The sequence below is a fragment of the Fonsecaea multimorphosa genome (genome assembly GCF_000836435.1).
Source record: "Fonsecaea multimorphosa CBS 102226 unplaced genomic scaffold supercont1.14, whole genome shotgun sequence".
Taxonomy (NCBI): Eukaryota; Fungi; Ascomycota; class Eurotiomycetes; order Chaetothyriales; family Herpotrichiellaceae; genus Fonsecaea; species Fonsecaea multimorphosa.
In genome coordinates this window covers 430,414-455,189 of record NW_015971648.1, presented here as the reverse complement: position 1 = coordinate 455,189, position 24,776 = coordinate 430,414, and the positions used below count along the sequence as shown (strand labels likewise).

General features: G+C 50.1%; 9 protein-coding genes across 9 annotated transcripts; 3 read left to right on the top strand and 6 right to left on the bottom strand.

Annotated features, from left to right (window-relative positions):
- Nucleotides 1–204: 204 nt before the first annotated feature.
- Z520_07200 (uncharacterized protein) lies at nt 205–1,905 on the bottom strand (the record flags this gene model as incomplete). The annotated part of the gene is made up of 1 exon (XM_016777699.1): nt 205–1,905. The coding sequence occupies one exon, from the start codon at nt 1,903–1,905 to the stop codon at nt 205–207; it is 1,701 nt and encodes a 566-aa protein (XP_016631209.1).
- Nucleotides 1,906–2,604: 699 nt separating this feature from the next.
- On the bottom strand, nt 2,605–4,188 carry Z520_07199 (uncharacterized protein; the record flags this gene model as incomplete). The annotated part of the gene is made up of 5 exons (XM_016777698.1): nt 2,605–3,095; nt 3,158–3,247; nt 3,316–3,543; nt 3,619–3,928; nt 4,009–4,188. The coding sequence occupies 5 exons, from the start codon at nt 4,186–4,188 to the stop codon at nt 2,605–2,607; spliced, it is 1,299 nt and encodes a 432-aa protein (XP_016631208.1).
- Nucleotides 4,189–4,800: 612 nt separating this feature from the next.
- Nucleotides 4,801–6,759, bottom strand: Z520_07198 (uncharacterized protein; the record flags this gene model as incomplete). Its single annotated transcript, XM_016777697.1, has 2 exons — nt 4,801–6,232; nt 6,329–6,759. The coding sequence occupies 2 exons, from the start codon at nt 6,757–6,759 to the stop codon at nt 4,801–4,803; spliced, it is 1,863 nt and encodes a 620-aa protein (XP_016631207.1).
- Nucleotides 6,760–7,291: 532 nt separating this feature from the next.
- Z520_07197 (uncharacterized protein) lies at nt 7,292–9,406 on the bottom strand (the record flags this gene model as incomplete). The annotated part of the gene is made up of 8 exons (XM_016777696.1): nt 7,292–7,808; nt 7,875–7,968; nt 8,058–8,317; nt 8,391–8,701; nt 8,768–8,838; nt 8,886–8,953; nt 9,013–9,139; nt 9,205–9,406. 8 exons carry the CDS (start codon nt 9,404–9,406, stop codon nt 7,292–7,294), a joined length of 1,650 nt encoding a protein of 549 aa, XP_016631206.1.
- A 1,320-nt stretch (nt 9,407–10,726) lies between these two features.
- Z520_07196 (uncharacterized protein) lies at nt 10,727–11,881 on the top strand (the record flags this gene model as incomplete). The annotated part of the gene is made up of 3 exons (XM_016777695.1): nt 10,727–10,994; nt 11,057–11,386; nt 11,502–11,881. The coding sequence occupies 3 exons, from the start codon at nt 10,727–10,729 to the stop codon at nt 11,879–11,881; spliced, it is 978 nt and encodes a 325-aa protein (XP_016631205.1).
- Nucleotides 11,882–11,911: 30 nt separating this feature from the next.
- Nucleotides 11,912–14,371, bottom strand: Z520_07195 (uncharacterized protein; the record flags this gene model as incomplete). The annotated part of the gene is made up of 1 exon (XM_016777694.1): nt 11,912–14,371. One exon carries the CDS (start codon nt 14,369–14,371, stop codon nt 11,912–11,914), a length of 2,460 nt encoding a protein of 819 aa, XP_016631204.1.
- Nucleotides 14,372–15,458: 1,087 nt separating this feature from the next.
- On the top strand, nt 15,459–17,144 carry Z520_07194 (uncharacterized protein; the record flags this gene model as incomplete). Its single annotated transcript, XM_016777693.1, has 3 exons — nt 15,459–16,648; nt 16,713–16,928; nt 16,979–17,144. The coding sequence occupies 3 exons, from the start codon at nt 15,459–15,461 to the stop codon at nt 17,142–17,144; spliced, it is 1,572 nt and encodes a 523-aa protein (XP_016631203.1).
- A 1,136-nt stretch (nt 17,145–18,280) lies between these two features.
- On the bottom strand, nt 18,281–20,169 carry Z520_07193 (uncharacterized protein; the record flags this gene model as incomplete). The annotated part of the gene is made up of 7 exons (XM_016777692.1): nt 18,281–18,481; nt 18,539–18,894; nt 18,949–19,092; nt 19,153–19,401; nt 19,455–19,697; nt 19,762–20,089; nt 20,146–20,169. 7 exons carry the CDS (start codon nt 20,167–20,169, stop codon nt 18,281–18,283), a joined length of 1,545 nt encoding a protein of 514 aa, XP_016631202.1.
- Nucleotides 20,170–22,040: 1,871 nt separating this feature from the next.
- Nucleotides 22,041–24,386, top strand: Z520_07192 (uncharacterized protein; the record flags this gene model as incomplete). Its single annotated transcript, XM_016777691.1, has 10 exons — nt 22,041–22,278; nt 22,333–22,473; nt 22,533–22,730; nt 22,778–22,808; nt 22,865–23,055; nt 23,106–23,192; nt 23,241–23,375; nt 23,428–23,486; nt 23,537–23,801; nt 23,866–24,386. 10 exons carry the CDS (start codon nt 22,041–22,043, stop codon nt 24,384–24,386), a joined length of 1,866 nt encoding a protein of 621 aa, XP_016631201.1.
- Between the last annotated feature and the right edge of the window lie 390 nt (nt 24,387–24,776).

The window sequence follows — 24,776 nt, the reverse complement described above, 5'->3', positions numbered from 1 at the left end:
GATGGCAGAGTGCTAGATCAACAAACCGTTTTGATAATTAAAGATGGGAAATGGAACAAAAGCCTACAACGGAAAACTCCGAGAAACATTCTCTCCGTCGGCCTAAAAAGAACGGCGATAGGTTCGACCGCTGCCGTCGTGATTTGAGTGAAGTAGGTTGTGAAATGTTAAACTTTCCTGCTTTATAAAACGACCTCATACTACCTACATCTTGGTTGCTCGCGGACTACCTTGACTTCTGAGGCCACTCCCACGTCGAGACATTGTGTCTCTAAGGACTCTTCTTAGGATCTTTCCGGAGGCCGACTTGGGGATTTCGTCCGTGAACTCGATTTCGGTGATCCATTTATATCGCGCCTTTCTCTCTTGGACGTACTGAAAGAGCCGTTTGCGCAAGGCATCGAGACTTTCGTGCTTTTGCATGAGCGGCTTTGCGACGACATACGCTTTAGGACGCTCACCCACGTAGTCGTCCTTGACACCCAGAACAGCCACGTCCTCGACATCTTCATGACCCAAAAGCAGATCTTCAAGCTCGGCAGGAGCCACTCCGATACCGTTAACCTTGATCATCTCTTTTAGACGGTCTGTAATGGTAACCATTCCCTCTTCGTCAATACTTCCGATATCACCTGTGTGGAGGAACCCATCTTTGTCGAAGGTTTCTTCGGTAGCCTTTTTGTTATTCAGGTATCCCATAACAACTTGAGGTCCGCGAGCCCATATCTCTCCAGGCTCGTTTATTCCGCACTCTGTGCCCTTTTGCGGATCAACCAGTTTTATCTCTGTCGAAGGTACGATCGTTCCCACTCGAGTCGCGTATTTATAATCATATTTATCCGGTGGGTGGAGAGTGATACATGAGCAGGACTCTGTCATTCCATAGCCCTGCTTGAACCCCGTGTTGGGGAAATGTTGCTGGAGTAATGCAAGAATCTCTGCAGACAAGGGCGCTGCACCTGACATAAGTCGCCGCAACGAGGTGAGGTTGTATCTTTGAAGTAGCGTCGTATCGCGTACCATACGGATTAATATCGGTGGCACTAGGAGCACTTCTTCGAGCTGATAATCTTGTATACTCTGTAGTGTCGACTCCATTGTGAAGCTAGGCAGTAGATATACGTTGGCATTGAGTAGAAAAGGCAAATGCAGATGATGCACAAGACCAGTTATGTGGAAAAGAGGTAGGACTGCAAGGATTCGGCGTAGAGAGCCCGGGGTCATCTGGCTCACTTGTAGGCACTGAGCGATTATATTCGAATGCGCCACCATGACAGCCTTGGGAAGACCTGTGGTTCCGCTCGAAAAGGAGAGAAAAGCGCAGATGTCCTTGTTTTGCTTATTCGGTGGCACCCTGAACTGCTCGACTTGTCCCCAAGTGTCATACGACCTGCCGATTTCCAGTAATTCATTCAACGTGGTGAAGTTCTGCGCCTCGCCGTAGATGAGGAAGATATGGTCCTGTGGTATTCCCACAGTCCTAGCCGCGGCCACCGCGGTTGGTAAGATACTCGGCGCCGTGAAGAGAAATCTGGCTTCAGCAGTTTTGAGTGCAAATGCTAATTCCTCAACATTATATGCGGGCGAGGCTCCAGACACAATCCCGCCAGCACGTAGAGTGCCAAACATGACGCAGGGGTACCAGACGGTGTTGGGAGAGAATATGCTGACTGTTTGGCCTTCCTGTAGGCCATATCTCTTCACAAGTGCCGTGGAGAGATGGATGGTGTGTAACCTCAAATCACTGTAACTAAGGTGCTCTTTCGTGATAGCGTTCGTATAGCCTCCGAGCTCCTCGAGCTTGTACCGTCGTAATGGACTGTATTCAGAGTCAAATAGCCATTTCCATATTGGTAGGTGCGATGGTACCTCAATCGGAGGTAGTGAAGATTTAAAGATAGGCATGGCCAGACCAATATTGTCTTTGTACGGTTGCGAGCAGAAGTGGATGAAGGCCACTGAATCTATTGAGTGAGATGTTCGTCTCAACTTACTCTGTTGAAGAGACCAGCCCAAGCATGGGAGACATCACTTGGAATCGCGGAAAAGGAAATGAGCTCACCGCGGTGGGACATACTGCCGCTCAATGCCAACAGGCAGCAGTTGTGTCCGACTACTCCCAATTCCGAAACGTGGCGGACTTGAATAATGATGCACCCCACTAGTACAGCACTCAGATGTAGCGGCACTAACATCTCTTGTAGGGTGTGGACGAGGAGGCGTTGAGAGACGGACTGCTGAGCCCGTCAGCAGCAGGGGTCTTCATAGCTATTTAACTTCACAGTATGATGCTCGAATGTCAGAGGCACTTTGGAAGCTTTCAAGAACTCTATGCTTCCGAGACCAACTATGCCGAAGCGAGTGTGACTGCATGGCGCAAACCCAGGGTAGTGTCGATGCACAATATGAGCCCGGTGGAATTGACGGGATGGATTGAGAAGAAAAGGAAGCTCGCTAAGTCACATAGCAGAGAAAATACATCATTATAGGCATTTGAAGAGGACAGCCAAGAGAAGGTAGTGCCAAGCTTATGATATCTTCTCAACTCAAACAGTGAACGATAAGATTGTCTGTAAAGCCTCGTCAACTTTTGCTGGTCCAGATTCAAAGTCTGCTGAGATTAGCAGGAACACCTGCTCGCTTGATCTCTTCTCTGATAGCCAAGTCCGACAAGATCTCATCACTTCCTCCTCCTACCACCAGCGGCCTTAGATCTCGACTGATTTGTTCGATCCGGGCTCCTTTACCAGTTTTGTTGTACCCCGCCCCTCCTAGCACTTGTTGAGCTTGGCGGTTGACATGCTCTAAAATGCGGCCAGCCAGGACTTTGAGATTCGCCAATTGACCTCCTAAGCGTGCTGCCTGGACCTCTGATTTGTCCATGGTATGTAGCATATATGTGAGTTCCTCCATATGCGCGTGTGCGGAGTTGAGCAGTCTACCGAAAGATGAGAACTTCCAGCGTATGACTGGGCTCTCAATTAGTTTGTGGCCAAATGTTTCTCGTGTGACAGCATGTCTAAATGCATCTTCAGCGCAAACTCTCGCCAGTCGAAGACTCGCACAAGCAAGCCAGAGACGCTCGTGGTTGAAATCTATTCACGGGATGAGCTTAGTGTCATAACACATAAAAGTCTCGAGGGCTTTGGCAGCGTACTGGACATAATCATCGAAAATCCCTGGTTTTCCAAGCCAAGCAGATTTTCCGTTGGCACTTCCACTTCATCAAATTCAATATATGTCGATCCTGTTGTACTCAGTGCGCAATTAGTGTTCGAGGACCAATATCTTTTCGGAGCGCAGCCAGGAACTTACCACTCGCTGATACACCAGAGTTTTCCATCCGACGACATGTGACGCCCTTGCTTCTCATGGGAACTATTAGTACAGAGATGCCGCTGGCCCCAGAGCCACCGGTTCGCACAGCAGTCGTGCAGTAGTCTGCCCACAAGCCATTGGTGATCCATTTCTTCGCACCATTCACCACATACACGTTTCCCTTCCTCATCGCAGTTGTCTGGATACCGGCGACATCAGAGCCAGCTAGGATACCGTATTCATTTAGTTTGACGTAACAACGAATATAGTACATTCGACACACGAAAGAATTTTACATACCGTCAGGCTCGGTGATAGCGAGGGCGAAACGTATATTTCCCCTCAAGATGTCCGGAAGGAATTGGCGCTTTTGTCGTGCAGTCCCATAGTTGACGAGAGGTGGTGCGCCGTAAATATTTCCCCCTGTCAAGCCCCAAACAACCCCGAGATAGCCGCACCGCACAATCTCGTCGATACAGATTAAGTCGTGAAAGGCGTCCCATTTATCCAACGATATATCTCCAGGCAGCCGGATGCCTTGAGCGTATTCTTTGTCTAGAGGGAATACTGACACTGCCGTATAGCCAAGTTCTGAATGCTTCCTAATTACCTACAAGCGGATTGTAAGCACATGATAGTTCGACAGCCATTCGACAGAGTCTTAAGAACAGCAAGCAGCTTGGAACGCACCTCTGCGGGCACGTGGCCTTGTTTCTCCCACTGCTCGCAATGTGGAGCAAGATAGTTGTCCACGTACTGGCGGACGTCCTTTCTCAGCTGTCTATGGCTCTCATTGTAGTACGGAGACACGCCACGAGAGTACCACAGAGGGTCAGCATAAGGGAGAGGCGAACCAAAGATCTCTGCCATCGTTTATATTTGATCGGTGTTACATAAGCTTCCGTCTGCAGATAGCGTGCGATGTAAATGTGCGAGCATCGAGCGTCGATTCTGAGCGGCAGAATATAAGTTTTCGTTCGCGCTGAGCCAACAGCCGGTACTTTCATTGTAGCTCCAACGGGTTACAAAGATTGCGAGCCACCAGCAATAGACAACATGCCCAGATCGGCCCGGCGTCGAAGTCGTAACCAAGGCCAGGGGTCAAACTGTGTTTCACATCGGCATGTTCTGACACAACGAGGCTATTCCTCCCACGGTGAAGAAGTTCGGCTTTCGAGGGCTACGGAATCGGAAATGCTCGGAATTGCAAAACTAGCTGCTAGCCTCAGAGCACCACTCCTTCGTGACCATCTCCTTCGGACTTTGTGCAACCACAGATTCTATGAGACCACAGGCTACACACCCTCTCAGGAGTTTGAGAGGCACCAAATCATGCCCTAGCGGTGCTTGTAAGGCTCGTCGTCAGGAGACAGGGAGTTTGCAGGACGGAATTGAGGGGAGAGCTAGCACCTCCTCGTTTCACTTCACTGCAAACTTACTGTGTGGCAGAGGCTCAATAGCCGTAACTGAGAGTGTCTCTAGCTACAACTTGGGCTTAAGGCTCCGGCCGTTACCTTTGGTCAGTTTACCCTTTTGATACTCCATGTACCAGTCCACTTCCTTTTTTCCCGCTCGAAATGCGTCCGTGCCGATCTGAGCTTCCTTGCTAGGAGCAATCATCCACTCGAACACGTCTTTGATGACCTTGTCTTGACGCTCATCACCGGCATACCGCCATGCAGCGGAGACGAGCTCCTTCGTACGTGCAGATGCTTGCGGGGCAGCACGGTGGAGGAATTTGTCGCAATATTGTTGCAATAATTGATCAAGGTTTTGGCGCGATTCATCCACGACCCCGGACAACGGTAACGAAGGTGAAGCGGCTATGGCATGTACCACTCCAAAACGATGCAGTTCTTGCGCGGTGACCGGTCGACTTGTCAACATAGCCTCACGAGCAATGGCTATCCCCCACTCGCGAACGACAAACTTGGAGATAGTTGCAGGGCAAAGCCCTAGCTTGACCTCGGTCATGGTGAACGTGGCATTGGCTTGAGCCAGGCGGATGTCACAGACAAAGGCAAGTCCGGTTCCGCCCCCAAATGTTGGTCCATTGATTAGTGCGATGGTTGTTTGAGGAGTTCTGTCGATAGCCTCGAATAGCTGGTACAGCCCTTCGAACTGGTCCTGTTTCGAAGCCACGTCCGCCCCAGTAGCTGTGGCGCCACCGCTGCTGAGATCCATTCCCGTGCAAAAATACTTGCCCGTACCTGTGAGAACAATATGAAACACCGAAGAGTCTTTGGACAGCGTCTCGAAGAGCGTGGTCAGGTGTGTGAGCATTGTCCGGGTCAGAGCGTTGCCATTGCGGGGTCGATTCAGCACTATCTTGACTGTTGACACATTTCGGAGCAGCTCGTACTCTGGGTCTATTTTGACCATGGTCCAAACTGCAGGTTGACACTTGGGGGTGCCTTTAGCTGGTGCGGCGTCATGTTTAGAATAGATGGCTGCACCCGCTCGGCTGCCATTTGGCTTCCCCAGCTTTTCGTTTATCCAATGCCCAATTTCTGCCAGCTTGTGCAAATCCACGCCCGTTGCAATCCCCATCTCTTGGAAAGTGTAGACGAGATCTTCGGTGGCTAGATTACCCTTTGCCCCTGGGCTGTAGGGACACCCCCCCAGGCCGCCCACGCTACTATCGAACGTGCGCAGACCTAGCTTGTAGGCTGTGACAGCATTGGCCACAGCTTGACCGTACGTGTCATGGAAATGACCCGCCAGTCGAGAGGTAGGGATGGATTTCAGAAGGACGTCGAGCAAACGTCGAACATGGGCTGGAGTACCAGTTCCCGTAGTGTCGCCGAGACTGACTTCGTAGCATCCCATGTTGAGCAGCTCCTGCGCGACCGTCAACACATCCTGTGGATCTGTTGGGCCTTCAAATGGGCACGAGAAGACACAAGAGATGTACCTAGCGGCCCGATTCGTGTAAGTCAAACCAAATATTGCGTACATCCATAAGCACCATGCTGCCACTCCGATCTCTTTTGCAGAGCGGATGACTTACCCTCGTACGTGTATTCCCATATTCCCGGCCTTCTTTACAATCTCTTTGGCACGCGCTAAGCCCTCCTTGACGCTGCAATTGCTGTTGCTGTGGCTGAACCTCTCAGTAGCCGATACGAAGACTCCTACTTCCCGCGCACCTGCCTCAGCGGCAGCCAGAAATCCTCTGAGGTTCGGGACTAACACGGAGTATCTGATCTGGGTACTGGCAGCGTCTTGGATTTCTTTGATCGCTTGCATGACCGCTCGGTGATCGGCTAGTTGAGGAATCCATCGCCACGGTACGAACGAAGTGGCTTCTATACATCGCAGGCCAGTCTTGGAGAGTCTTTGAATGAGCTGGATTTTGAGTTCTGTCGGAACAATCTCTTCAACGGCTTGTAGACCATCTCGTGGACCCACTTCGACAATACGTACGGCTGGAGTCTCCATCACGTTGTCGAGGAGCTATGAGTTTTCACGAATCTCTCGCCTTTCTGGAAGCACCTTATCGCGAGCTCCTCTTCTGGTCTCGGTTCCGGGGCAATGCCTCAAACTATATCATCGCAGTTGAATGCCGTGCCTAGAACAGATCAAGCCGTTACCTTTCGGATTTGTCGTAAGCCGAGCCGCGTCTGCGAATTGATTGAGGGTCTGAGAGTCCACATTGGACGCTAGGCCGCCAAAAGCGTCAGGTCGGTATTAAGGCAGGTCAACAGACTGAATCAGCGGTATTTCGTTCAGTATACAAATGGATGCAAAGTTATCTAGGTACGTAAAGCCCCGCTGGGTGCCCGTCCAGCATCAGGCGAACTATTATTGCGAGGACTAAATCCAGTTGTGCCTATTCAACTTCTGCGTGCATTCCCAGAGGGTCCAATGACAGGAGTTCTCGCCCAGAGACAGCCACTTGTTCACTGGCCCACCCGCGCTCTGGGCAAAATTAATTACGCCGCCCAGTTGTTTAGCCATGCTGCTAAGTATTCTAGATCCTTGCCAGATTCCTCGACCCTGGATTAGACTTGATTTGTGTGTTCTTCACAACCTCTAGACATATTCCCAGAACGTCTCGTGTGTCTCGCGGGTCGATAATACCATCGTCATGGAGGTACGACGAGTATTTGTACGCTGACGAATCTCGTTCAACTCGGGCCCTCAGGGCTTCTGTTTGCGCTGACAGACGAGACTCGTCTACCGGTCGAGCTGATCGCTCTGCAGAGGTTCGTGTGATACTGTCCATGACCCCAGACAGCTGTTCCGGCCCCATGGCTGAGCAGCGGCTGGTTGGCCATGCGAACAAGAACCGTGGCTTAAAGGCCCGCCCGCACATGGCGTAGTTTCCTGCCCCGTACGATGCGCCAATAAGGATGCTGATGTGAGGGACGAGGCTGGTACTGATGGCGCTGACAAATTTAGCACCTTTCTTTATCAATCCAGCTCGTTCAGCTTTCAAGCCGACCATAAACCCCGTCACGTTGTGGAGGAAGACAATCGGAACCCTCCTGTAGGGGCCGCAGCCAAATTAGTCTTCAAAAGACCGAAACGTGAGATCTGTATCCTCTTCTTACATTTGGTTGCAGACATGAACGAATTGCGTAGACTTGTCCGACTCGTCTGGGCTGATTATCGGCAGATGGTTGGCGATAAGTCCAGTGAGATGGCCTGGGAGCAAGCATCGTTGCAGTCTTAGCTAAATGGTATAGATGGGCTTTTGATATAAAGTTGATTGGTCTGGGAAATTCCAAACGTACCATGAATATAAGCCCAGGTCGTTATCATTGCTTTGCCCCATAAAGGTTTGAAAGAATCCAGCCTCCCATCGTCGACAATCCGTAGAATGACCTCCATCATGTCCAGCGGCTGACGGATATCGGGGTTCATGACTCCATACAATTCTTCCGGATCATAGAGTGGTGGCTGTGGGGGTACATCAGGTTGACTATATCGTCCTACGAGTCTTGCTGCTGTTGTTGTCAGGATCCATTGTCTTGCTTTGCGAATTGCATCGAATCTGCGCCAATGGGGTGTTGTTGTTAGCACACAGCTAGTGCCTGACAATAAGGAGTGCAATGGATGGTTCATACTCATCGACAGCCAGCTGATCAGCTAAACCTGTCACAGTGGCATGCATTTCTGCGCCCCCAAGATCCTCGGCCTCTACGATCTCGCCTGTAGCCATTTTGACCAACGGTGGGCCGCCGAGGAAGACATTAGCTTGACCTTTCACGAATATCGTGTAATCCGAAAGTGCGGGATGATAGGCTCCCCCAGCGGTCGAGCCTCCAAAGACGACAGCGCAAGACTGATGACCCTTTCTGGTGCGGACTGAGAGATCTCGAAACAGCTTTCCTCCATACGGAAAGACATGAAACTGAAGTGGCAGATAGATACCGGCCTAGATATGAAGGAAGATGAGCTCAGCGCATGCCAATCTACTGGAGTATTCTCCTTGCCGACCTACCGAGTGGACGAGTGCGACAATGGGAAGGCCGTTTTTAGTGGCAATGTTTGTCGCGCGATTTTGTTTTTGCACTAAGTATTCGTGAGAAGGGCAACGTAAAAGGAAAGATTGTGCTGACCAGTGAAATAGTTCCATGCGCCGCCTTTTAAAGAAGGAATATGGGCTATTATCATTGTCGGAACGTTACTGCAATTGTCCTTTCAGCATTCTCCTGGCATTTGATCCATTCAACCAGATGCTCGTACTGGATCAGACCAATACCCGTTACTAGGCTTGCAGCTGGGGAGGAGCTTGGATTCTCATAACCTGCGAATGGCTGGAGCTCCAGAAAAGGGGAGTCCTCGTCTAGGAGAAGAGCCACCCGTTCACGAGCTTTTGCACAAGACCAACGTTAACATTCCTGATTGCCTCTTGTCATATAATGTAGAAAATTGTACCTCGCAACTGTCCTCGTCTGGTGTGCTTCAAAATGCTTTGCTCGCTACCCTCGGATGCACTCAACTTGAGGGCATTTTGGTATTTCTCCAGGATCGGCTTCCACAGCTTAACGTTCTCTGCGAACTCGTTTGACCGCTTATTGACCTTTGTTGTGATCTGGGGGAATGAATTAACATGTGGTGTTAGAGCAGAAGTCGCCATGATCCGACTGTTGGAGACCATTGATGTCGATCCTGTTCCCAATAGTCGCTGCTGACTGGAAGGCATTCCTTGCCTTAAAACGGGCCTGGTCTAGATTATGAGGAGTAGAGTGGTTAGCGTCAATTGGTGGCTCGGAAATATTAGCTGCAGTGACTGGCCGGATGCGGAATTCTATTCTTCAATGCCCCTCGACAGGCATGACGCTGAATAGGACGGCAGATGGCGGGCAATATACAGTTCCGGTCTTTTTCACACCCTGCCAAATACTATGAGTGTTGCAAAAACCTACCAAGTTCTGACTGAGCGTGACAAATTAATTCGGCGTCAAAACGCATGCTGGCACAAAATATTCCAAAGCGCCATGGGAATTCTCTCTCACACAGATCGTACGACTGAACCGAGATTCGACGATTATAACCTCTCACTGCTAAAGGGTTCTACGGAGCCTGCTTTAGCAGAGTGCACAATCGGCCAGCTCCTGGAGGAACAGGCACGCACGCATCCAAATCGCGAGGCTATTGTCGTGCCATGGACTGGAGAGAGGTTGACCTATGACCAGCTCAATCAACAGTCAAAGGCGATCGCCAGGGGGATTCTCTCACTGGGGATCAAACCTGGTGACCGAGTTGGAATCTCGTCTGGGAATTGCGCCAGATATGTTGAGCTCTTTTTCGCTATATGTCGCATTGGCGCGACGGTCTTAGTTCTCAACCCCGCGTATACGGTGGTTGAGTGCGAACATGCCCTTCGACATACGGGTGGGTATCCATCAACTCGGCTATGCATACACATGTCAGCTCCTCTAGCACATGGTCGGCTAATGGGCGATAGGTTGCAGGATCCTGTTCACCGTGGCTCAAATAGGACGACAAAACATGAGGCCGCTTCTACAGCACCTTGGACAGGCTCTAGAAATGGGGTCTCCTTTGCTGCCAAAGATGCAGAGTAATCATTAGAGGGGAGAACCCAGCTCCGCGCTTGTTCTTGGATTACCAGACTGTTGTTGATAGAGGCCATAATGTGTCAGCTGCCAGGATCACTCAGCTGACAGAGTCGTTGAGGCCGGATACAATCTGCAATCTCCAATTCACCAGCGGAACGACAGGAGCTCCCAAGGCTGCAATGTTGACTCATCGGTAAGTTTAACAACTGCATGCCAGTACCCGAAAGACTGAAACACACGGATTGACTTCTTCGTCTGGAAATAGTGCTTTGGTCAACAACGGTCGCATTATAGGTCATCGCATGCGTATCACTGAAAGGGACATCCTCTGCAGTCCACATCCCCTTTTTCATGGCTTTGGCATCTTCTTGTGTCTCATGACGAGCATAAATCGCGGCTCATACCTTGTGTTCCCGAACGATGTCTTTGACGCGCGAGCCACCCTTAAGGCGATCTTGGACGAAAAGTGTACTGGTTTTAATGGGGTGCCTACGATGTTCGGGGCTGTCCTCGAAGAGGCCAGGAAGAGAAATCTTATATCCGCAAAGGTGCGAACGGGAATCAGCTCTGGAGCTCCAGTACCCAGTTCCCTGATGCAAGATTTCAAACAAGTGTTCGACATGCCCGACTTCACTATTATATATGGTTCGTGCGTCTTGATACAACAAGTTAACAGTTACCATGCGACTTTGTTCTGACCACCGCAGGCCTGACAGAGACAACTGGAGCGGTGTTCATGACCTCGCCAGAGGATAATTCACCGCATAAGCTGAGAACAGTTGGTACTATCTGCGCGCATACATCTGCCAAGGTCATTGGGCCTGGTGGAGATATATTGCCGCGCGGTGTACGCGGTGAGCTTTGCATTGCAGGCTATAGCATCATGAAGGGATACTTTCGTAACTCGGAAAAGACAAATGAGACCCTCATCACTGATGGAAATGGGTTGACGTGGTTGCATACCGGTGATGAAGCGACGTTGGACGGGCAAGGGTATTGTAGAATCACAGGACGGCTGAAGGATATCATCATCAGAGGTGCGTATATCCACTCACAGCACAGAGACGTGTTTTTTTCCATGCGGCCCAACACGTGGCGTTATTGGGTGACTGGAGTCCTGAGGCTGATCATTTGTCTGTCTGCTTTTCTCAGGCGGCGAGAACATCTATCCCACAGAAATCGAAGAGCGTCTGAGTGAGCATCCTGCTATTGCTCAAAGCAGTGTTGTGGGCCTGGAGGACGACAGATATCAAGAGATTGTAGCAGCTTTTGTCGAGCAGCGGTTGTCTACCAAGCGCCCCACCGACGAAGAGCTCTCCGAATGGGTCCGCCAGACCCTGGGGAGGCACAAAACACCCACCAGGTTCTTATGGATTGGCGAGATTGGGAGCAGTTGCTTTTCAGGACATCATGGCAATGAAACGGGCCTTGCTACGTTCCCTACTACTGCTAGTGGGAAAATTAAGAAGGCCGAGCTTCGTAAATTTGGAAATGCTTGGTTGACTAAGGAGAAAAGGGGCGCAAAAATGTGAAAACATATGTGATCCTTGCGCGCCTTTCACCTAATTTTCGCAACACGTTCCACGCTGATTGAGGCTTTGTTCTTGTAGAACCTGGCATAATACAGATTCTTCCTCAACAGCATCGCCCGTACCCAGCGCGCACTGAAATAGACCGTCTGTCATGGCAGAAACCTTCATTTCCATCTTCATCGACTCAATTACCAGAAGAACGTCGCCAGCCTTCACCGCCTCACCGTTCTGCTTCAAAACCTTGAGCACTTTGCACGGCATGAGAGCCTTGTATGTGCGCTCTGGATCAGAATGCGGAGCATCTCCATTCCTAAAATACTTCCGATGAGACTCTGCAAACGAAAGCTTCGAGTACTGCTCGAGCATTATATTTGTACCCAAGGCTGGAATGTGGCACCACACACGATGTGGTCGCTCCTTGTCAAGTGGGGTTCTGCTCAACGGGTTGGTCGCAATATAATAGGACTGTCTTCTATTATCATTCTCAACGACCAAGTCAGCAATTGCCCACTCCAACTTGCTGGGGCTTTTTGAACCGGTTGTGATGTTCCCAGCTGCATGATGATGCGAGGATTGTATCACGCGTACTGTGCGAGTTCGAGGTGACTCCGAGTCCTGGCAGCCAGGCATGTTCGCAAAAATCTGATGAAAGTGTCTAATGAGAGGAGCACTGTTGCTTTCGCCGTCTCGATGACTTGTCTTCGCTTCTAGTGTGGTGGCTGTAGTGCTGAAGGGCTGAATGTTGTACAAGTCAACGTCTGCTGAGTTGTCTCTTTGAAGCCAGTTGATGTGGAACCATAACGACGGATTATCAATAGAAGTGGTCGATCTATTCTGAACAGACACAATATCTGTAATTCTGTTGCTCTGATCATAGATTTGATTGCGAAACCCGGTACGAACGTTGCTGAAAGGCCGATATCGCCCCTTGGTAGTCACACTTCGTGACAGAATAGTAGGCACAATGCTTGCCCCCATCGCATGATCTAAGAATGGCTCTGGTAACACGAAATGTAACAACGCCTGCTCTTGCCCGGAGATGAATTGGGTTGAGTAGACACCATTCGCGAAATCCGGTTGCAACAAACATCGCTGCAGGAAGTGCTGATTGGTCTTGACTCCAATACAAACCGTGTGCTTGAGAACAGCGAGCATCTTGGAAATAGCCTCCTGACGGGTAGTCGCCCAAACCACAATCTTTGCAATCATGGAATCGAAAAAGACACTGATTTTCGCACCAGTCTGCAGTGCTGTCTCAAATCGCACGCCTTGCCGCTCAGAGAGATCCAGAAACACTGTTCCTGGAGTCCAGCGAAGTATGAGACCGGAATCTGGTAAGAAATCCTGTGCCGGATCTTCAGCACACAGACGACACTCGATCGCATGGCCGAAAGTTGATTTGATCCCGTGCTTGAGGATTTCATCTTCCATCCAAAGGCCGCCGGAAGCAACGTAGAGCTGTAGGGCAACAATGTCGACTCCTGTGATCATTTCAGTGACCGGATGTTCAACTTGAATCCTCGTGTTGACTTCCAGGAAGTAAAATGCACCCGTTCGGATGTCAACCATGAATTCGACAGTGCCGGCATTTTCATATGCCATTGACTTGGCGATTAACCGCGCCGTTTCAGCCATCTGGCCCCGAACCGTGTCTAGTAACCACAGGGAAGGCGCCTCTTCAATCACTTTCTGATGTCTTCTTTGGATGGAACATTCTCGCTCATATAACGATAAGATGTCACCACTCGCGTCCCCCACAATCTGAATCTCTATGTGTTTGCCATTCTCGATGTACTTTTCCAAGAGGCAATCCGGCGAGCCGAATGAATGTAGAGCTTCTGACTGGGCACGGTTAAGTTCTTCGTGGAGATCTTCGGCGTGATGCACGATTCTCATCCCACGACCTCCTCCGCCGGCGGCGGCTTTGATCAGAATGGGATATCCAATTCTGTCCGCCTCAGCAGCCAACACCGCCTCATCTTGACTCGATCCATTATACCCTGGAATTAGAGGGACACCGGGCACATGCATAGATAAGAACTTCTTAGCTTCACGCTTGTCTCCCAATGCCAATATGGATTCGGGTGAAGGTCCAACAAAGATCAAACCAGCGGCCACAATAGCGCGGGCAAAGTCAGCATTTTCGCTGAGATAGCCGTAGCCCGGGTGAACTGCGTCAGCGCGGACATCGAGAGCTGTCTGCACTAGTAAGTCTTTGTCCTGATATGGGTTCTGCCGGCCGTGAGATATGTGCCCAAGGCAAACAGCTTCCTGACCTGCAGTTGCGTGCAAGCTGTCGCGATCTTCTTCTGTGTAGATGACAATGCAGGCAATGCCGAGGGTCTGGGCGGTTTTCACGACTCTGCATGCTATTTCCCCACGGTTCGCAACCAGTAAACGGCGGATATGTCGCTCTTTATCGGTTCTTGGCTTTGCTAGATATAAGTTGGGCCCTGCAGTCTCAGGAGGTGGATTCTGAGATGTCGACATGGCGTCTCATATGGGCCTCTTCTAGGGAGACATGTAATTGTCTATCATAATATTCACCAGTGCATACCTGTGCAACAAGTTCTTCAAAAAGTATGGGTGTCCACAACGGGTAAAGCTCTCGCGGCTCCATGTTAGAGAACGAATCGCAGGAGCTAGGAATTATTCCTCACGGTGTACCTCGTACGTGTCTCGATTTCAGATTAATCATGGTTGCGCAGTGGGGCAAAGGCTTGCCACGGAAATCCAAGTCTCCACCCCGAATACGGACTCGGACGAAGGGTGTACCTGTCGACTGTGAATGTAGGGGCCACAGCGCTCTTCGGGTTTGACTAGCACATCACCGGCCGGAATTTTATCTCTAATTCCGATCGTCTCAGGTACTCATAGGGTGTAAGAGTGGGGTGTCTTCTATTCTACCTGGAGCTGTACTAGTATCCAGTTGGTGCAAAGGGCGGGAAGATCTTGGCGTCGTGGTATGGGTGTAGCCACCCCGCATTCTCTTCAAGCCTCCGTTCTTTGACAAGTCGCGAGGGAGTACTTTATTCAGGCGATTTTTGGTGTTTCGGTGCTTGGAAACACTTTACGCCAGTACCCTGGAACCATATGGGTGACTCATGATACGCTTGTGCCTTCAATTCCGTACCGTGGATGCTCTCGCTGTTCGCCCTACCCAGTTCCAGCTCGTCGAAGTCTGCATCTCCTACTACAGCATCCTGCCAGTCGACATTGGATTATTATGCAGTCTTCGAACTCCTCCAGGGACATACTCCCGCCTCGGAATGAGCCAGCGAGACGGAAGTACTCCCCCCGCGCATGCCTCGCATGCCGCAGATCCAAAATCAAGGCAAGTCTTGAGCATGCGTTCTCATTTGCATCCTGCCCTGTGCACAAGCTCGCTTCTAAGGAAACCTCGGCATCTGATATTTGGTAGTGCAATAATGGCCACCCACGTTGCTCCAACTGTACCTCCCGCAATATCGACTGTGTGATTGGCGAAGACCGGCGCAGGTTAGTATATTGCTATTTCGTTTGTTTATTGCTCTTACAGGCAGTTCATGACAGGTCTTCCTCCAACGCGACCAGGCCCATGAAGAGCACTGTCGCTCGAGATCCAAGTCATAGCCAGCAATTCAGCGCTGCGCAGGCTTCTAGTCCAGGACCTGCACTGGTTTCCGGCACTTGCACCACCCTGGTTGATCACCAAGACGATTTCCTACAGCGTTACCTGCCATCGGGTTGTGCTCAGGACTTGGATGTGACCGACGCAGGACTACTCAACTACTCAGACGCAGGTTGCAATGGAGACGTTGAAAATCTAGGGCTCTGGTTTGACATGACAGGCTCCGACATAGACGTGGAAACGGACCATAGTACTTCACTACTTGCACCTCTATCGACCGACACACTTTCCGACACTATAGCATCTGGTTCTTTCGCGGACCAATTTAACACGCTTACTGATCAGGGAGATACCAGGATACCAGGTGCCATGAATGGGCAGAGTGGCAACCGACGGTCAAATGAGAACTCCGCAAACCAAGTGATGTCAGAAAATGCTCTATCAGATAACACAAGGTACTCTGAACAGACAGAGAATGACCCAACCGAGCAACTAATCAGTCGCTTCGGTCGATTGCGCGTCGCTGAAGACGGGTACCGAAGATACTACGGTGCCACGAGCAACCTTCACCTCACACAAAGCCCTTTGGTCTATTGTTTTCAGCCAACTATACGAACTATTCCTTTTCATGGAGAGACGGAGCTTTTGCGTGCTGGACTGCAGTGGCAGAGCGACGCTACATATGAAGACCATCTTACCAACTTGTTCTTTGCATGGCACAACTCATTCCTCAATATTGTCAATGAGACCGTGTATTACCATCACCGCGCATTGTATCGCTCGGGAGTTTCGACAGCATACTTCTCAGAAACGTTGCAAAACGCTGTCATGGCTGTGGGCGCCTCTTACTCCAATCGAAGGCTTCCTGATGTCGATGACCCACCGGAGTTCTTCGCATCCCGTGCAAAGGTACTACTCGAGATTGAAATGGACAGCCCAAGTATGGCCACTGTACAAGCATTGGGAACTCTGTCGGCCCACGAGGCGGCATACGCCCGTGATTCTCGAGGCTGGCTGTATGTAGGGATGGCTGTCCAACTCCTGTCGGACTTAGGACTACACCTCGATCTTGATGCTACTTTCGATTCGAAGAAAGACTCGGAAGAGCACACCAATCTGCGTCGAACCATATTCTGGTCCACGCAGGCTCTCGATACGTGGGTTACTCAATATGAATAATATGGTGCGTGGTGGCGACCAGGAAAGCTGACTGCCTACCAGCTTGTGGAGTGTCTATAGTGGTCGCCCATGTTCGATGCGCTACGACGATGCACCCGTCCCTGCTGCTCAACCAGTCAGGACAATTCTATGGAAGCCTTACATTGATCACAACAGCACCCTGAATATTGCCGAAAGCCTAGACCCATACGCTGTGGGTCATACTCATATTTACCTTGCGCAACTATGCGGTAAACTTCGAAAGATATCCAGGATTCTGTATTTGGTCACCTGTCATCTCCCTCTCAAGAAACTAATCATTCAATTAGGTACACGGGACTGCAGACGACTCTCACAGACACTAGCTTCTTTTTCGCAGACAATATGACGCGGGAACTTCAAAGTTGGCATCATAGCCTGCCAGATAAATTGAAAGTTGACGCTTCCTTTGACAGAAACAAGCCAGTATTGCCAGCGGTTTTGGTGCTTCAGTAAGTTGACGCCTTTATTTCGGCATTCTGATCAACAGCCTTCCTTCCATGGCCTCGCTTACCTCCGCGTAGTATGCAGTTCCATGAAGTCATGATCATGCTTCGTCGGCCCTTTATCTCACCATCAGTCCCAAATATTTCGCACGATGGGATGCTGAAAGACAGTGCCGAAATTTGCGAAGCCTCAGCTATAGCAATATGTCGACTGCTGGTGGCGTATCGACACCAGTGGGGAATGAGGTTTATGCATCCACAAATCGTCTCTATCATCTTGACTGCGGCAATGATTCACGTCCACAACTGTTGCATTTACTCAAGAGACAAAGGGATGCAGGCACAGGAGAACATATCCCTTTGCTACAGCGCTCTCGGAGAAATGTCATATTTCAACATCGCAACTCGCTCTCTGGAGACTATCATGTCTCTGAGGCGCGATTGGCAAAGTCGGACTTTCACAGGAATAGGTAAAAAGCGCCCTGGCCACGATATACTGCGTGGGATAAAGGACGTCGTTTCATAGCTTTGCCGCAAGATTGGAGTTTGTAACTAAGTAGTTCTTTGGTCGCGAGATGTGACGAAGGCGAAATAATTGCAATGGCAGCCTCGGTTCGGTCCGTGACGAAGCTGCACATACTACCATAATCACCTTTCTAACGTAGTCCGGGAGACCATTTTTTGAGATATCTGTCATCAAGTACCTGGCAAAGCATTGACTTACTTTATCAGAAGCCCTCTATGCCGACTGTCCCCCTGAAAACGTGGAGCTGCTCTACTCTGTTCCGCACAGTCCATCTAGCTAGACTTCATCGAAGACCATGCCGCAATCCGTTTCCCTCGATTCGCAGTTTTGACTCCCAAGATTCCTTCTATAGTCCTCGTCGTGTCAATAAGGAAGTATTTCAAAGATTTACAGCACTGACAAGGTTTCTGATATGTTTGCCGTCAATTACCCTCTATTGCCAACAGTTCTGTCTCGGGCACCCAGGCCCTCCACTGCTCGGCAGCATCTTCCAATGCAGCTATGCGCTCGCGCTCCAGATAATGCCACAGATGCTGGAGATCATTACTAGCTCAGACAATCCAGATTGCGCGCTTCGTCCTTATCCGCATCTTCATGGCTTCTTGGTCCTCGTGACTCCTTCACTCCTTGACAGCGATAGTGCTTCGCTCGACTTCTCCGAACTCCGCCCTTTTTTCCTCGTCTCCCTCCAAGTTAACGAGTGCCTCTTCTCTATAATGGGACTCTTTGAAACGTCGGTGGACGGCTTCGACACTTGGATCCTCCAGAACGATATCATCGCCAAAGACTTCCCCAATATCTTCTAAGGAGATTCCCTTGGTCTGTTACGGCAGTCAGTCTCCTTTAGGAGAGAGGTATTTTGGTGATTCAGAACATACCTCCGGGAAGTATAACCACATGACGACGAACATCACTGCGTCCAAGGCGATAAAGAGGAGGTAGTATTTCCAGCCAATGCTCGCAAATGCGGTTGGAGCACACTGCAGAAAGACGATGGTGGAGGCGAAAAGCCCAGTTATCGATATCCCAAGACCACGGGCACGAACAGGATTGGGAAAGATTTCGCTGCCGTAGATATAGCTTGTCGAGTCATACGACCCGCCAAAAAGGAAAACGTGAAGGAACAGGAAAAAGACTGCACCTCCGGCGACCCCTCGGTTTCCGGTTCTCTGGAAGATGCTCAAAGTGATGCATTCCCCGACCAGGGCAACTAGGGTGCCGGCGAGACCGAACACTCCAGTATGTTAGTTTTCTGCCTCGAAACCGAAACCCAGCGAAATAAACTTACTCAATAGTCTGACACGACCCACCCGGTCGACGATCAAAGAGTTGATAGTGCCGACGAATGGGGCAACCGTGATCCAACCACACTGAATCAGAAGTTGTTGGACAGTGTTGAATCCGAGGTTCGAGTAGAGCAGAGGCCCGTAATCTGGGGTGAATCAAGGGATTAGCGGCTGTTATCGTCTCGCCAATATCTAGAACAGCTTACTGTTGATGACCAACGTTCCAGTTCCTTGACCCGCGGCGTATGTAAGCCATCCTATGATACATCGCTTCCGGAGAGACCTCTGCGTCCAAAACTGCTTCAGTGGCACGTGGTGCTTGATCTCTTGAGCAACTTGGGCACGAAGAAGGAGAAACTCTTCCTCGAGAACATGCTCTCCGAGAGATTTGGCGACATCAGCATGAATCCTTCGAAATTGAGCGCGAGCCCGCTCGCTCTGATCTCGGAGAAGGACTAATGTGCGGTTAGAAACACTCATTCTCATCGTGGAAGTGAGCTCAACTGACGCCATCGGGGGGACTCTGGAACCCAATTCAAACCCAGACAAAGCAGCAGAGGGGGTAGAACTTGAATAGCGAGAGGGCCTCTCCACTGCTTGTGTCCTGGAACAAAATAGAATCCCAGACCAACCCAACTCGCGGTGATATATCCAATGCAGATCATAACGCCACCCATTCCGACTAGAAATCCACGGATACTGGTTGGCGACACCTCACTTTGGTAAAGTGGGACAAGGGTGACAAGAGAGCCTAGAGTGATGGACGTCAGGCAACACGTTGCTCTCTCGTACAGTCGATACCATTCCAAGCATACCTATGCCATAGCCAACAAGAAACCTTGCTATCAGGAACATGGCTATATGAACGCTGCCAGCCTGCAGAGCTCCACCAACGATACAGCATACTCCGCCTATGAAGAGAGCCCACCGACGACCAACTTTGTCCGGGATGAAAAGCACCGATACCGCTCCAAAGAGTCCGCCTGATTGATAAAGGCCATTGATTGCACCGATGAGGCTATTGGCATTGGAGCGCGTCGCAAGGTCAAAATAAGCAATAAATGACGGCTGTCCCAAGGTAGTCGCAATGATGCTGCTACAATAGCCATATGTGAGGCTTCCAAGGCCGGTGAACACGATAAGCTGCGAGATTCTGTCAGCAGGAATAGTACTTCTTCGATGGAAGTTAGCATACATACGCCGAATTGAAAAAGGGTCACCATTTCTCAAAATAGAAAGCCAGGATACCTCTTAAGATAACTCTTTGGGAGTGATCCGTTGTACCACCTTTTTGAGCATGATGGAAGATGTACGACTATGCACTCTTTATGTGTGACAACTTCTCATGCTGTATCTTGAACGGCGCAATCTGGAACATGTGACACGCGGAGACTTGGACCAGCCACGAGGCTCCGTCAACTCTTCGGACACCCCTCGGAGACGGGTTCCGGTCCCTCGGACACTTGATATCTAGGACTTCGGGGCTGCTGGATGGAGAGTTGTTATTGAATTTGTACCACAAGTTGCTTTGCGAACGTGAGGACCTCAACTTTCATGTCTATTTGTATATTTATCCATCTCAAGATGGATAGCAAAACCGACGCCAAGGATTTTGAGCGAAAGTAAGTTGACTATGCGGGAGCAAAGACTCATGAACATCTAAGTCATTCTTCAACAGTCAGAGGTTGTTTCACTGTAACGCGTGCCGAACCCGGCAGGGTCACCAGCACCTGTAATAGACTGGACAATTTTCGGAACTATTTGCACTGTCAGCATACCAGTAAGATGTGCCTCACTACCGTGAGAGAGCTGTACATGGGAGACGACATTCGATAAGGGGGACGACCACCTGTGCTTGCAACAGCAGGCATGGCTTAAGAATCTGCAAACGTGCCAGAGTTGCATAGCCAGGCTTCTTGGTGCCAGGAGGTCTTTCTCTGTAGCCCCTTCGGCCTAAAGGCTTGGCACTCCTTTTGATCGCAAAAATGCCAAGCTTTGATGCGAAGGCAGCTGGGCCGTATGCACTACCTAGGTATGCTACAGTATTTTAGCACTAGCCTAAGGAACGCTTGATCTTCCAAATAGGTCGATCCTCAGACTCTCATTCTCTCTTAACACTCTCAGATAGACAGATTCACGAAGCGGCTCTGCTAGCAAGCTATCACTGCGGCCACCTCTCTCTCTCGCGTGCTATCTGGATACTACACCAAGTTATGTATCAAATGACCCCCGAGCTTTGCTAGTGGGCCTCGGCCGGAGGTCTTGGTCGAGTTACACCACCTCTGCCACGCGGAGCTTCAGGTGCCTCAATTGTCCGCGTTCTGAAAAGGCGAGAGACCTGTGCATTTGTCGTCCTGAACCTACAACCACAGGTCCTGGGTTGTAGTGAGCAGTCGGTGTTCAGAACAAAGGCTTACCTGGTTCCTAGAGTTGCTTGGCGCATATACTTTGGTTCCATGTCGCGGACTTGCTCCGATTGCGACAGGTCCGCGCCTCAATCTTCTCAAGGCTGCTTGAAACGGCTGCATAGACTCTTCGCATCGGAACAACGTGCCCTTCTGTGAGTCGGACACCTTCCGACTCACTTGACGAACTATTTCCATCTAAAGGATCAAGATGTTGCTCCTCTTTTTCGGACTCAGCAATTCTCGGACGCCCAAGCCGCCATACCTCATCTGGAAGAGGTGGAGTGCCGACTCGACTACGAGGGTACAGGCCAGCTCTTCAGGGCAACGGCGAGCTTAGCTTGCAAACTGGGTCTCGGTGATTGTTTTCCGGGAGCCCGAATCCACCGGCGGGACATACCTCTCCACATCTGGGGGACCGCGGGACGAAAGAGACGCATCTCCACGCTTTCGCTTCAGCATCTCCACTTTCGACAATACTTGTGGAGATGGGGGCGAGGCTTCGAGCCATGAATCCGGGGGAAATGCACTACGGAATATCGTGATTGATAGTCATCACGTTGCTGTATAAAGGTCTTCAGGTTGAACAGGTTGCTCTGCATGGCCTGGTACTGATCTCCTTCTGCCCATCCAGCACCTGTTGCTTACTTATTGTGTCTGCTTCCCTCAAGCTCCCCTCAAGCTCCACTATGTATGCTCCCGAGTCCAAGCTTCAGCAGCTTGAGTTTGTTCATGCCGATCAAGGCACACTCGAGGATATAGAACATTCTAATGCTCTTGCTACAACCACGGCCGAGACTGAGACTGGCTATTTCGCCAGCCTGCGAATCATCGGGACTATAGCTGGCCTTGGCCTAGCCCTGGCAATCAGCTATTGGGGTTTCTCGCCACCCGCTGCAGTCTTGGAAACTATCAACGCTGACATTGGTAAAAGCCATGCTATCCCTTCTGGCAGATCAAGCTCTAACGACGGCTTAAAAGGGCCGAGCGACAATGCAAGCCTTTTCTCCATCATTTGGTCCATTTGTTGCGCTATTGGCATCCTCGTCTTTGGCAGACTCTCCGATAAGTTTGGGCGAAGATGGTTTGTCATTACAGCATCAAGTACCGCGTTGGTCGGAGGTACTCGTCATCTTCACACTTCATTTTCTCCTGGTAATGGGCTCACTGATGCTCATTAGCAATTATCGCTGCTACGGCCAAGACTATGAACACGTTGATAGTTGCAAATGTTTTCCTAGGGCTGGCAGGAGGCGTGCATACCTGCCACGGACTTACCGTCGGCGAGGTAGTGCCGAATAAATGGAAATTTCTGGGCGTTGCGACAGCCTCGATCTCCAATATCCTTCCAACAGGATTTGGAGCATTTCTAGGTATGTGTTACTTAGGTTTCTGGGCTCGTTTTACTGCACTAACAACCTTGCAGCCCTGAAGCTCGTTCGTGACTACAACTGGAGGTAAGAAATTACTAATCTATGAATGTGCTACGTTTGCTAATAATCCTTTCGGAAAGATACATTTACTACATTTTCATTCCTTGCATGGCCTTTTGTCTACTATTACAATTCCTATGTTATCGACCTCCAAGCTTTCGGCAACTACACGGCACTCGAACACGGATGGAGGAGCTTCGAAGAATCGACTATGTTGGAATATTTTTGATGGTCGCAGGCATACTACTCTTCCTGCTGGGAGTATCCTGGGGTGAGTTGGAAACCATGCCTGTCGAGGGTTACACATCTAACAAATACAAGGTGGCCAGCCTTTGCCGTGGAATTCCGCCACTATCATCTCGCTCCTGAGTGTCGGAGGTTGCATAATTATCGTCTTCATCTTCTGGGGTATGCCTAAATGGAGAACAGCTTTCTCAAATCCTGCTAACGGGCTAGAAATATACGGGCCGCATCCCAATCCTATTGTACCGATGTACTTCTTTAAGGATCTTCGCGGGTTCGTTTGCGCCATAGTGATCTGCTCAGTGGCCGCGACTTCCTTCGTTGCACTGAGTATTATCTGGCCATCTCGTGAGTATAGGAAGAATCATTGAAGGACTGGGCACGAGCTGACGGTCAGCAGAGGTTGCCCGAATCTATGGCTCCACTGTCACCAGTTGGCAACAGTCCGCATGGCTCTCGGTATGTTTGAAGATTTAAATATGTCCTACGTATAACTGACCGGGGAAAAGACAACTATCGCCTTTGGAGTCTACTCTGGTTTTATATTCTGTGGGCCCTGGATCAGTATCATCAAACACATTCGGATCCAGCTTATTGTCATGATGACGATACTAGTCACATTTACTGGAGCCATGGCGTCTTGTAAGCCGTCCAATCTCTCAAGGAGTGCGGCCTTTTCTTTTTTTGCAGGGTTCCCAGCCGCGTGGCTTGAGCTCGTGCCAGCTCTGCTGATTCAGTTGGAATCAAATGATGTTGACCTGGGCACGGTATATGGTGAGTAGCTTGTGCTACATTTTTTGAGGATCCAAAACCTTCGCTAACCATCTAAAATGTGCAGCAATTATCTATTCGTCACGCGCCATCGTGGGATCTATCATGACAGCTGTGTATCTTGCTATTCTTTCCAGCAAGATTACATCAGAGATTTTGAAGTACGTCCCAGACGCCGCAGTCAAGGCGGGCTTACCGGATTCATCTGTTGCCCAACTTCTGGTGGCAATTGCTGCTGGCGGCACACCCGATACACTGAGCAAGGTGCCAGGCGTAACAGCTTCAGTCAACGAAGCAGTCGGGGCTGCTCTTGTAGTCGCATATACTGCCGCATACTCCTATGTCTACTATGCCGCGATTGCCTTCGGAGGTGTCGGACTCATAGCATGCTTCTGCATGAGAGATTATGACCAGTATCTGACCAATCATGTGCCTCGCCAAATCTACAGGATCAAGGACCGTCAAGAGAATATCCATCCCAAGGAGGTCGAACAGGATCCCGAGGTTGGCAGCAATATTGGTGTCTGCCTTGGTAGGCCGACTACACCTGAAGAATGCAAAGGTCCAGTAACGACCTTGGTGGAGTAGAGGCGATTTCGGCCCCAGTAACACCAATTCTGATTCGCACAAGGTTGAAGAAAGAGAAAAGGGGCTGAAAGCCCGGATGACCTCCTCCGGAAAAGCCGATCTTGTGACATAGGCACTACAGGGAATCTCATGGACATTTCCCCTCCTTTTGAAAGCACCAAATGTCGGGGATTTCCAAAAGGGTGATACACGCCGGAAGAAATGAGACAAAGGCACACGGAACACATTGGGTATTACCTCATAAAAGCCCATATATGCTACTGACTTGTGTCTTCGGCCCTTGACCACGTCAATACCAAGCTTCATTCAGTAATGCTACAAAGTGTGTTCGATATGAAGACTCCGTGGCGCTGGCCGCGTAAGTCAAGTTCCACAGACAGATCTTCGAGA